This window comes from Xenopus tropicalis, chromosome 8, assembly GCF_000004195.4.
Source record: "Xenopus tropicalis strain Nigerian chromosome 8, UCB_Xtro_10.0, whole genome shotgun sequence".
NCBI classification, from domain to species: Eukaryota; Metazoa; Chordata; class Amphibia; order Anura; family Pipidae; genus Xenopus; species Xenopus tropicalis.
The window spans coordinates 66,595,516-66,608,645 of record NC_030684.2 but is presented as its reverse complement, the minus strand read 5'-3'; the positions used below and the strand labels follow the sequence as shown (position 1 = coordinate 66,608,645).

The following is a 13,130-nucleotide window of genomic DNA, read 5'->3' as shown; positions in this document are numbered from 1 at the left end:
GCCTAGGGTGTCTGTACCAGTGGCAAGCCAAGAAGGACAGTTTTTAACTTGGCTCATTTTCAAACTTACACCTCTTTTATGCCAGAATTTTACACTCTGCTGTACCCTTGCATAACCATAATCCAAGGTTATATAGAAACTTTGGTACATTGTACCATGGCCTTTAACTGGCCACACCTTCATAAATATGCACTTAAAGGTAGGACACATTGCATGGCTAACAGATGCATTGAAAAGGTTCTTGGTTAGTTTTACAATGAAGTTATGGTAGCACCCCTTTCAAGGTACAGTTTGGAAGAATAGATAGAATCTGCTATCTCCCAAGTTTAATGAGGAAAAGAAAGGCACACAGAAGAGAACATGCAGAGATTGATGTTTTATTAGAGGTGTATACCACCATACTTGAAACAGCTTAAAATAGCAGCAAGGTCTTTAAAAACTAGCAAACAGCCTGCCAAAGCCAAAATAGTAATACCTGTTTATATAGAGGTTTAAATCAATCTTTGGCGCTTTTCTTTTTTGTATTTGTTTTGCAGAGATATGAAACTTCCTGCCATGTGCAGTTTTCGCTCTGTGGCATGTATGAAACCAGCATTTCCAGATAAAACAGGAATGTTATTTATAACTAATATAACTTTAAATAAAAATTGTTACAAAAAAAAAAAACCAAAACAATAATGTTCATGCGGGCCTTATACAAAAAGGGAAGAAAATATTTTCTATGGTTATGCTTTGAAACAAGATACAGACAAAAATGCATTCATTCTGAATACGAAACAGAAGGCGAGAGTACAAAAATACTTATTGCTGATAAATAGTAGCAATGCTTGGACCATTATTGATTAGAGGAATGGAAATGAAGAGAGATTGGGCTATATATATCAGCCAGATTGGTCTCGGACAGCCAGCTTTTTTCAGGAAATATAGGAAAGTTAGTTTACACAGAACTTTAGCTTTGCTGACAACTGGCAGAAAAACAAAGGGGTAATCAGTAGAATTGCCTATTCTAAAAAACTTTTTTTAAATTGGTCTTCCTTACTTATTTTTTCTAGTTTTAAAATGATTTGCCTTCTGCGTCTTTCCAGCTTTCAAATGGGGTCACAGATCTAGACAGCCAAAAACCTATTGCTCCGTGAGGCTACACAGTTCTATTGTTACTTTTTACTACTTAGTTTTCTATTCAGGCCTCTCCTATTCATATTCCTGGCTCTCTTTCAATCTACTGACTGGTTGCTTGGGTAACTTGGAACATAGCAACCAAAGAGCTGCTTACATTTTACACTGGAGAGTTAATGAATAAAAAGCTAAATAATTCAAAAACCACAAATAAAAATTGAAGACCAATTGCAAATTGTCTCAGAATATCACTCTCTACATCATACTAAAAGTTAATATAAAGGTATTTTGCAGCTATTTCCTATTGTTTTGGTCTTCCAAGGGTTTGTGTTGTTTTCTTAACAAATACTGACCCTTCCATAGTTACTAAATAATTGGTGCAACCGTTATATTGCTGCATTATATTTATACAGTTCTAAAATGATGCCAACATAAATATTTTCTGTGCACACTCAAATGTACAGTTTTTAGAATAAGGAATGTGTTGTGATCAGAGCAAAAAGACTAATCATATTTTGTATATATTGTCAGTCATGAGAAGAGAGCAAAATGGATGCCAGGATATGCCCACTTCTATCCATTTGGCAACCTGAATATTATACTTGCAAATCACTGACAGGGTAAGCACTAGCAATAATTCACAGAGAAGAAAATTACCAATGAGATAAGATGCACTTTAAGAAGAATAAAATCCCTCTGCTTGTGTTTTCCCCAGCACAAAGACGTAACAAACATAAGACACTGTGCATATTTTAGTGTTGAAAATATAAGACTATAGAGATACGTCATAAATTCTACCACCCTTTGGTACTATGGGGTAAGCATTGTATATATAAAATCCTTCACTACTAACAATCCTAACATATGACTGCACTGCAATCCACTGATGTAGGATCGGGTAGTAAAGGGTTTAAAACTGAAAAAAAATAAAAAAAAAAACAAACCAAAGACAAAAGTCCAAGCATGAATGCATTTTGGTGTGAACTTGAAGGTGATCTGGGAAAGAAAGCACTTGTGGCATTTAGCGCTTCTTCCTGAGAACTGATACTGAAAGTCTTGCCACTTTTGGCAGTTCCTAAACCAAGTGTAAACTGCCAAATTGTGCAAGGGTTCAACCCTGGCATACCACACGCTGTCTTCATGACACAATTACACTTTTTTCATCCCACGGCCCATCAGGCAGGCAAAGACGGTCATGACCATCTTGGGTTTTACTTCCACAAGGTCCTCTGGGAGTGCATATATTCTGGTACCAATCCTTCGAGCCATTGATATTGCATATCTAGTGGGAAAAGATTTAAAGACACATAAGTAATAGGGCAATCATATACAAATGGTGCTCATTGGTTCCTTTAGCAAACTGGGAAGACATGCAAGAACCAGCACATGGTTCTATTAAAATAAATATAAGGCATTTTTTTTCTACACAAATATTCCTGTTTCTACAGTTTGAAAGAAAACCATAATAAGCAAATTGGCAACATCCCTTAGATACACCAAACAATGCAACCCCACCCTTACTTTCATTGTGAAGTGATGGATTCTTGGACTTAAAGTCCCTCTATAAAAAGCACAGGGACATCATGTCCCAGAATTCATCACTTCATACTTGATAAGGATGGGGGGGGTTGCATTACTATGTAAGCTTATGAAGGATGAGGATACAGAGATAGACGATCATGGTTTTCTTTCAACTTTTTTTTTTTTTTTTTAACATGTGTAATAATAAAATACATTTATATCTACATAGTTTTGTTTATTTACATGAGATGGTTATACGACAAGATGATCATACAAGCAGATCCTTACCTGATTTGGCCACAAACACCTGGAAACTCATTAGGATGGTGGGTCCCTTGGCAGAGGAATGCATTAACATGCCAATCTGGTACTTGGTACAATCTGATGGCATATTCTAACCTGGTTTAGGATGCGTTTAACTAATTTTGCCTATGCTTACTACACAAAGGTTCTTTTGCAGTAGCCCCAATACTGCACCCCAACACTCTGACCTCTTCAGCATCGGAGTGGGGCAAGGGGGACCTCTACTGTAACAGCACTCTCTGCACTAGTAGTGCTGAATTTTCATTTTTAAGAGATTCAGCTTTTAAAGTTACCAGAGGTGGCTTTTTGCTGCCCCTGGTAACTGGCCTCTTTTTGTTGCCTGAGTCAAGGTTATGTTCTCTGCATCTAGCACATGATTCCTATGCACAGTCTGCTGGAGCTCTGTACTAAACACCTGCCTGAAGCTTACTCATCATCATGCAATGAAATTGCTACTGGGGAACCTGCATCCCCACAAAGAGAGCAATGCTACAAACTTACTTGGCATTCTCGTGTTTATCTTCATCAGTAAGACCGTCATCACTCTTTACTAGTTCATAATTAATGCAGCCTGGCTGGATGGCATCGATCAGATCCACTACGGCAAAGCTTGTGCAGATCGTTTTGTCCTGAATATAGAAAGCTATATTAGATAACGGAGCTCTTAATTATTTACATGTGGTAGTGTTAGTGAGAGAAAGATCAGGTCATGTGACATTTAGAGCCAAATATGTATTCATAGCAAGAGTTTCACTGAATGAATACCTTCTTTTACCTGCAATGGATATTGTACATCTCAATAGGTACAAAAATACTGGGCCTGGGAAAAAAGCACAATTTTGCCTTTTTGCTGAATTGCTTTATAAATGTGGGTTGCCCAGTTAAGTATCACTATCTACTATCCACAAGAAAGCAGCCAAATGTTTAAGTCTGATGTACCCCAGCAACATTAAATGAGAAATAGGTCTGTTCTCAAATAGATCCCTTAATAAACATGAAGAAATGGGGAATGATACTTATAATAAATGTAGGGAGAGTGTGATTAAGCAGAAACAGCAATTACCTTAAAATTCTGGATTGAGGTTTTTTTCCCAGCATCAGCAAGGGTTCTGTTCACCCAATTTACAATGATTTCATCATTAACTTTCTGTCCTTCCCCGAGACACTCCAAGACATTCAATGTGTACCTGTACATGAAAGCCATGCTCAAATGAATCGGCACAAAGTATTAGCACAATGAAGTGCATAACTAATGAAAACTAGCAGCAATGGAAAAGTACCAGAACCTGTTGATGGTTACAGTTAATCTACACAGATAGACAGCAAGACAGATAATACACAAACATATAAAACTCACACATTATGTTTAACAGGCTCCTTCAAAAATGGACAGTACACACATTATATGCAAAAGTGTAAATTACATGCTAAAATAGTTCACACTATTTCTTGCAAAACTTTTCACGTGGCTTGAGAAAGAGCCAGGCAAGGCTCCAAGCATTGCATTTTTGTGTACAGTAAGATAATGATGTAACTATTTTTTATATAATATACACTTTTGCATACAATGTTTGTGCTGTCCGTATATATATATATATATATATATATATATATATATATATATATATATATATATATAAAAAATATACTGACAGACAGGCACTCTCGACAAACAAAGATCAAAGATGCCTGGGTGCAGTACAAAAACGGAGTAAAGTAACAGAAACTAACTGGCACCGCACTCACAGGACTTATGAAAATACAAAGAGGTTTATTCAGAGTTGTGTCTAACGTTTCGGCTACCACTGCAGCCTTTCTCAAAGACAATGTGAACAAAGTGAATACACAAAGTGAATACACACTAATAAACACAATTTGGCGCGAAAATGGTGACGTCATAGTGTGGGAGAATACACAATATACATTACATAGTGAAATAAGTGAACAATCTAAACAAAACTGTAGTAACAACGAATTACAGTAAAAAGCAAATCAAGTAGAAAGGAAGCGAATAGATAAGAGAAGAAAAAAAGAAAAAAAAAAAAGGAAAAAAAAGTCACTCGGTGCACATTAAGGTTGAACTGTAACTCACCCCCAACTGGAGTTCATCTACTCGCAAGTAGTAAAATCGCAAGTGGCACATGTCAAACCGGGTCAGCTTCCTTTCTACTTGATTTGCTTTTTACTGTTATTCGTTGTTACTGCAGTTTTGTTTAGATTGTTCACTTATTTCACTATGTAATGTATATTGTGTATTCTCCCACACTATGACGTCACCATTTTCACGCCAAATTGTGTTTATTAGTGTGTATTCACTTTGTTCACATTGTCTTTGAGAAAGGCTGCAGTGGTAGCCGAAATTTGAAATCATTTCAGGGCACAATAATGTTTGGAACAAAGTAATGGTAGGTGTATTAAAGCATGTTTAGTACTTTGTTGCATATCCCTTGCATGCAACGGCTGCTTTAAAGGAACAGTAACATCAAAAAATTAAAGTGTTTTAAAGTAATTAAAATATAATGCATTGTTGCTCTGCAAAAAACTGGTGTTTTTGCTACAGAAAAGCTACTATATAAATAAGCTGCTGTGTAGTCATGGGGGCAGCCATTCAAGCTGGAAAAAAGGAGAAAAGGCACAGGTTACATAGCCGATAAATAGTAGATAAGCCCCATATAATGGGGGTTTATCTGTTATCTGCTAAGTAACCTGTGCCTTTTCTCCTTTGAATGGCTGCCCCCATGGCTACACAGCAGCTTACTTATATAAACTATAGTAGTCTTTCTGAGGCAAACACACCAGTTGTAGCAATGCAGGGCAACAGTACATTATATTGTAATTACTTTTAAACACTTTCATTTTTTGGTGTTACTGTTCCTTTAAGTCTGTTATTCATAGAGCTGTGCTGGTGCTGGGTATTTTCTCTGGTGAAGCTCTGCCAAGCCTCTTCTGCACCCACCATTAACTCCTGCTTGTTATGCAGGTTTGTCCCACTAAGTTTTCTCCTCAACAGGATTTAAATCAGGTGACTCGCTTGGCCATTCAAGAATTTTCCATTGTTTAGCTTTGAGAAACTCCTGTTTTGCCTTAGCGGTATGTTTGGGATCATTATCTAGGTTACAGGATGCAGCGCTATTTAATGAGTTTGGATGCGTTTGAACTTGCCATCAGCAGTTACACCATCAATAAAGATAAGTGTGCCAATCAGTACACACTGGCAGCCATACATGCCCAACCCATAACACCCCTGCCACCACCATGTTCAACAGATGAGCTGCGTTGGATTTTGGGCAGTTCCTTTTGGTCTCCACAATTTCCTCCTGCCATCACTCTGATACAGGTTAATCGTGGCCTCTTCTGTCCATCACACTCACACAAGTACTTTTTTGCAAACTGTAATCTGCCCATTTTTGTTGTTAATTAGTGGTTTGCATCTTGCAGTGTAGTCTCTGTATATGTGTTCACTAAGTCTTCTAAATTACTTGATTTAAAATTTAACACTGAAAAGCAGAAGGGTAAATCAAAGAAAAATGTGCCTTTGTCGCAAACATTATGGAGGGCACTATATATACTGTATGTAAGTGTGTGTATTGAGAGCATTGGGAAGCACTCCCCAAACAAAAACACAGCATGCCTGGGTGCAGGTAAAATGTGTACAGAGCAACAAACAAGTACCACACTCAACAGTCTCAGTTTGTTTATTTAAATCAGTTACTCCAACATTCATTTATATAAAAACACTGACAAACAAAATCCACAATTGCCCAAAGGGCACTACTTTTGCTATATAATCATATTTATAACAATAACATTTCAGAATACAGCTTCTATTTTCTTACCTTCTCATCACCTGCCAGACCAGTGCCAATGTCAGTGTTGGGTTTCCATCATTCAGATCTTGTCCACCAATACCAACCAAGGAGAATTTAGCAGGATATTTGCCCAGTTCAACAGCATAGTTGCAGTTCTCAAGCTAGAATACAAATGGAAGAGGACCTACTGACTGTGGCTTCGTACCTTGGTTGAAGGGTCAGATTAAGGGTCAATCTTTTGATAAAGGGTCAGCTTTTGAAAGTGGGAGATAAAGTGGGTTAACTTTAACTATAAAACCCACAGTACATAGCTCTGAATAAGGTTTACGTGTTTTTTTTTTTTTTTTACCTTTTTCATGTTTGCCCCAAGTTTAGGGTATGGAGGCTTGTTCACTTTATTCCAGTCAACTGGGACTTTGATCTTGTCATACAATTGTAATATGACAAGTGCATCTTGTAGGTCACTGAAAGAGAGGATAATAACCCATAAGTAACAGCACAACCATTGTTTCCCTAGAAATCCACTGAGGCATGCACAGATAACTACAGTATTTAGTATCAGCTAAAAAATGTCTGTAACTTTGCCATCATACATACTTATACAGGTGGTTCACATGTGGGTTCACTCCCAAGGAATTCATCCAGTTCCGGAATGTTCTTTCTTCCCGTGTTTCTCCTGAAACAGCATGAAAGCCACAAATTGAAAACATAGAAACTAACATTTGTATTTCTGAAAACAGAAACTAACATTTGTATTTCTTTAGTGTTCAGAAACCAGCTCCCTGCTGCAAACTCATTGCTTGCAATACAGCTAAAGCCCAGAAGATGGCACAAGCCAACCTTTCATAAACAAGCTCTAGGGTTTACATAACACATCTATAGGTAATTCAAAATGATTTACTGTAGTTGCCAGACAGCTGGAAATTGATATTACATAAACCCTTAACACATTCACTACTGTAGCATATAATCTATTTCTGAACTCTTGGAGCTTGTTCAGGTTTCCCACAGAAACAAGAGCAAAAGGCAGAACCACTGTATAACAACAGATTCACAATCATATATTTCCCCCAAGATACATAAAAACGTGGCATTAGGATTGTTTTTGTGACAATAACCAGCTTGAAACATAAGCAGAGGAAAAGAAAAAAAGAATCCTGAAGAATTAAAAAAAAAAAAAGGAGGGTGGGGGCAGGGAGCATTAGGGCCGTTTCTTTAAAGAGGCAATATTATTGTTCAACATGATATCATAAACAAGGCTTGTGCTTAACATTATTTTTTTTTTCCAATTATTACTGTTATTAACATGCATTTAAAAAGTGCCAACATATTCTGCACGACTGGACATAAATGGGTGTATACACTGAACATACATCTTTACATATAAAACAGCAAGTAACTGATAAAAGAGGTAAAAAAAACCCAAAAAAACGACATTGCTAAACATTACAACTACACCAAGAAAAAAATCTATGGTTTTTGTTATTTTTTTGAGCTAAGCAGGGCCAATAATAATATTACCAGTGCGCAGACTATCACAAAAAACGGCTACGGATAGGGATTGTATACTGGAAATGTAATTATCAACCTTGCAAGAACAAAAAATGGAGTAGATTCAGTTTTAGAGCGGAGTTTAAGAAATAACAAAAGCCAGAGATTTGTCTTTAAAGTGGAAAAACATCCATGCAGTGGTCACTGTGTCCGTTTGTGATGCATGGGTAAACTCTGCTTGCTGCTAACCTGCTGGTAACTTGCACACTAATATTCAGAAACTGCTTTATTAATTCTGATTGGTGATTCACCTGTCACAAGCTCTGCCACAAACACGGAATGTGCCATTAATCTCTGTTGGAGTGGAGAGTTTTAACCAGCATGGTTTACTGCCAGCAGTGGTCAGAATTCCTTTAGTCTTAACAAGCCCTTTGCCCAGATCACACATCCACTACCCGAATGATCTATACCACTGCTGTATGCAGTGTACTTTTAACATTTAAGTTAAAAAGAATAAAAGAGATTAAAATAAATTCTAATATGTTCATTCTAGATTTGCCACCTTCAATGCATGAAGGTTAAAAACTTAAAAGGGATCTGTTATTATGTCTTTTATATATGGTTGTAGATGCTTCTCAGGCTTTCAGTAACAAATTAAATGGGGGTCCAACCTGTGACCCAATAACTTTTTTTTGTGTATGAAACTCCACATTTTCAACTTTCAAGAGCTTAAGAGTTTAAAGTATTGCTCTCTCATTAAATAGACATTTTTGTACACAGCCAAAACGGTTTATAAAACAGGCTTATATATCCATTTAACAGCTACAGCTGCATTGGGATAAACACTGCATAGTTGGGAGTCAATTACACTGCAACTCCAGCTTCATTCCATATATACACAAATACACTCAACTTCTTTATTAAACGTAATGAAAAGTTCAAGACAGAAAAGTCACCTTCTAGCAGTGTCCAATCAATGTCCTGGTTTACTGGTTTAGTAAGTGCTGGGTACTTGTTGAACAGGTTAGCAACAAAAGCCAAGTTTAGTTTAGGGTTTCCACTGACAACATCAGCAGGCGTGACAAACTGCCTGCAACCCAGCCTGTCTGCCTGCTGTAGCATGTACTCTGCTCTCTTCAGATCATCCTTTTCCTGTTGGAACAAACACAACATTGTATATTAGTGTGCAAAATTGGAGGACTTCCCGGAAATGTGTTACTTTACTAGGCTGTGAGCAGACTATGTCTATAAGAAATGTTTCTGCAATATCGGAAACTATCAGCAAAAAAAGCATATCTGTTCCTGAAACTTAAATGTATCAAACAGCGGGGCTGACTAAATGACTCCATGCTCCTATACTGTGCCATAACACAGGGCTGCATTGTAGCACAGCTGGACACATAATTATATGTTATACATTTGTTTCCTGTTTCAGTGTAAAACATCTGACTCACTTATATTGCAATGGCATACAGTCTAAGCACAAGTCTGCAAGTTCTATTTCATTTTAAATAAATGAGGCCTTATGTGGACAATAGCAGACTTTCTGAAGGCGTTATTTCCAAGATTTTTACACAAGCGTATTAATAAAGGATCTCCATTATAATCTACATGGCGCATGTAATATAACAGGAATAATGGGAACACAGTATGAGTAATGGAAAGTTCCCTTTGCCCTCACCTCCAGGCAAAAAGCATGCAATGTATTATGTGCACACAGTTTTGTTAATGGAGTCTGGCTGTAGAGGCAAACAAACAAGGGTGTTTCTTTTGCTACATGTTTTAACCTCCACACATATAACAGCAAAACAGTTTAAAGATTGTTCTGAAACAAAATGTTTATCATGTAAATGATAAACAGCTAAAAGACCTTATATTACATTTCTTTGCCATGAGGGTACATGCAAGTCAGTTCAACAAGATACTTACACTGAAACCAGACATATTAATGTCAATTCTCTCTTCTCCCTCTTTCTGTCCTTTGGGTGCAATCTGATTGAGAAGATGGAAGTATGCTCTTGAGTCCTAAAAGGGATGGATTGAAAAAGCGGATTTAATTCCATAAGATAACCAAAGTAAAGGTAAATAAACAAATACTGAACTCTAAATATAAATAACATTACAAAATTTGAAGAATATTACAAAAAAAGTTAACACAGCCGTATCTCATTCTATGCCTCTACTGCAGGCGGACCTGCTGCTCAGCTTGAAAAGACTGTTAGCATAATGGCAGGGCTGATTTTTATTGAATAAGCGCAGGTTGAGAATCAGCCCCTACAATTGCATCAGCCTACTCAGGTACCTGCTACTGGAACCTGGGTGCAGGCACAAGGAGTGAATTGCAGCACTTTGGCTTGCGTTTTGGCACTGAATCTGCTCCATTTGTGTCTGCATTTGTGCAGACTGAGTGGCTCTGGGTGCAAGCACCTGAGAGAGCTGATGTGAGCTAAGGGGCTAATTCTTGGCTTGCGTTTGTCTGCAGGCCCGAGAATGAGCCCTGTGTGGCAATAGCTTTAGAATACATGCACTCTCATTAACATCAGTAAGCAGAGTATTGCATTAAAATAAAAGACCTGAAGATAAACCTAATTTAACCCCCCGTCCCTTAACACAGACTTTACACTTTCCATTTCCCACATATGGGGAAGATGAACTATGGGCCGTTTCATCTGCTTCCTACACTGTTGTGCGGATGCTGACAATTTGATAAGGGCATTTCACACTCAATAAACAGTAAAGTGAAAACTCCTGAATCCCACAGTATTTCTTCCAGATGGGGAAAGGCAATGATATACCTTGACAGACTGACCAAAGTCTGTAAGCTGAAGAAGAATGGGAAGCAGAAAGGAAAGAAACAGGGATCCCGTTGAGTGCGTTAGAGAGAAAACAGAAATCATTAATTAGATCCATTAACACCAAATGTCTGCTTGCCAATATTCCTTACTGACACAGTAGATAAGAGAAGGAGCATGCAAGATATAAATGTAGTGCCATCAAAGGGAGCAACTCATTGTGGATAGTGCAAGAGTAAGAGCAAGCTGTGGATTTTCTATTTGTTAGAGAACAATTTCCACCAACAGATGAGGCCGTAGTGCATAAGCAATATGGAATGCAGAGTTTGCCAGCTTTGCTGTGTGTGTTTGTTTTGTGGCTTGGGAACTTCGGAAACTGCCACAAAAACAAAAAATCTTGCAGAGCAGGATTTAAGTGGAAACATTAGCAGTGAGTGCCACACCAGAATGTTATATATACAAATGCATTGGCATTGTGGGTACAGTAAATAAAACCATTATGTCTACAAATTAAAATACATACTTATTTATGCAATTGGTGCACTATTAAAAATCATATAACATATCTAATGGTACAACTACCTTGGTCCTCTATTTAGGTTGCACACAAGAATATAAGCACACTATATTTTTCAAATTCCTTCTATAAACACATTGCAGTTGTGCTAAATATGTGTGAAAACAGCAAGATCTTTCATATGTAACAGGCTTTGAAGGACATGTAAAGCCTACATTTGGCTACAATGTATATCAGTTGGGCACATCTCCTCCACCCAAATGGCATCATTTGTACTGCATATATCCACTCCGCTTGCCAGCACCATCATATTTTCCTAAAGCAAATAGCAGCTTTCACCTGGTGGCCATTTTTCCTCTGATACATAATCTGATACATTGAAATGTGCAACAGCATACACACACAGACCCTTATTCAGTGTACATTTCATCAAGTATACATTGCTCACACAGGCAGGACTGTCTTTGATAAAAGTTCTGCTTCTGCTGAGCTCAGGAGAGGAGGTTTGGAGAAAAAATTGAAGCCGACAGTTAGAGCAGAGTTTCAGTGGGAACCAGCAATGCCATCTTTTCACTGGCTGCTAGACTGGAGGGCGTGTTTAGTAATCTGAGCTTAGAACAACTGAGCATGCCCATAAGCCAACAGCCAAAGCACATTCCTGAGGGAGGGGCCGAGTGGATTACAGGAGGAGAAGGAAATCTAAGTGATTAAGGGGATGTTGCCTCTAGACAAACAGTGTGGCAGGTATTTCAAAGAGGCTGTTCACTGATTAAATTTGTGTGTGTGGGGTTTACATGTCCTTTAATGCCTGTCAGAGCTTGAGTGGGCAACAAGAAGGAAGGTATTAGAATGCCAGGAAATAAGCATTTACATACAAGGAGAAAAATATATGTATTTAGTCACAAGCAAAAACTAAATTAATTAGGACACCATCAAATAATGGTGCCTGTTAAAATTATACAACAGCAAAAAATACATATACATACATATAAAAACCAAGAGCAACGTTTCGGGCCCCTCCGGACTTGAGAAAGGGTTGCTCTTGGTTTTTATATGTACTTGGGCAAATAAAATAAATTTTTTTCACGGCTTGCATCTTCAGTGTGCTACTGGATTTTTTTGCTGTTGGATATTGACCCCCATGCAAGGTGAGGTTCTTCCAGTATTTGCACCTGATACCCATTTGGGTAAGTTAACGGAGGGTTGATCTCCCCAATACTGCTATTGTTAAAATTAAACGTGCATGCAACAGCCCCACGTGGAATGAACTACACTTGTGTAAAATCCCAGTCACTGGTTCAATCTACCCCTAAGACATATTACTGGTCCAAACTGTCCCTAATTTACAGGGGTTGTTTACCTTTAAATAACTTTAAAGGAGAAAAAAAGGCTAAGTCACTCGGAGAGAACCGCACCAGCCCGGGGTACCTGTAGCGAATGCTTCCTCTTCCTTGTTCACGCTTGCGCGTGCGCAGTAGAGTGGAAATCCGAACTTTAACAAAACAGTTGGCTTTTCACTTTAATGCGTCGGCCCAGGGATTTTGACGGCAAAGCAAACACAGAAGAAGGAAGAGTTCGCTG

At 38.0% G+C, this 13,130-nt stretch overlaps 1 protein-coding gene across 2 annotated transcripts in view; it reads right to left on the bottom strand.

Annotated features, from left to right (window-relative positions):
• Positions 1–361: 361 nt before the first annotated feature.
• The window catches only part of pls3 (plastin 3), a 56,813-nt gene continuing 44,044 nt past the window's right edge, over positions 362–13,130 (bottom strand). The window contains exons 10-17 of one of the 2 annotated variants that reach the window (XM_031890495.1): positions 10,170–10,265; positions 9,197–9,392; positions 7,347–7,425; positions 7,099–7,213; positions 6,777–6,910; positions 4,004–4,127; positions 3,442–3,569; positions 362–2,398 (exon numbers count right to left, since the gene is read on the bottom strand). In XM_031890495.1, coding sequence (XP_031746355.1) covers positions 2,266–2,398; positions 3,442–3,569; positions 4,004–4,127; positions 6,777–6,910; positions 7,099–7,213; positions 7,347–7,425; positions 9,197–9,392; positions 10,170–10,265 — 1,005 coding nt within the window. In that variant the 3' untranslated portion in view covers positions 362–2,265. 2 annotated transcript variants of the gene reach the window in all.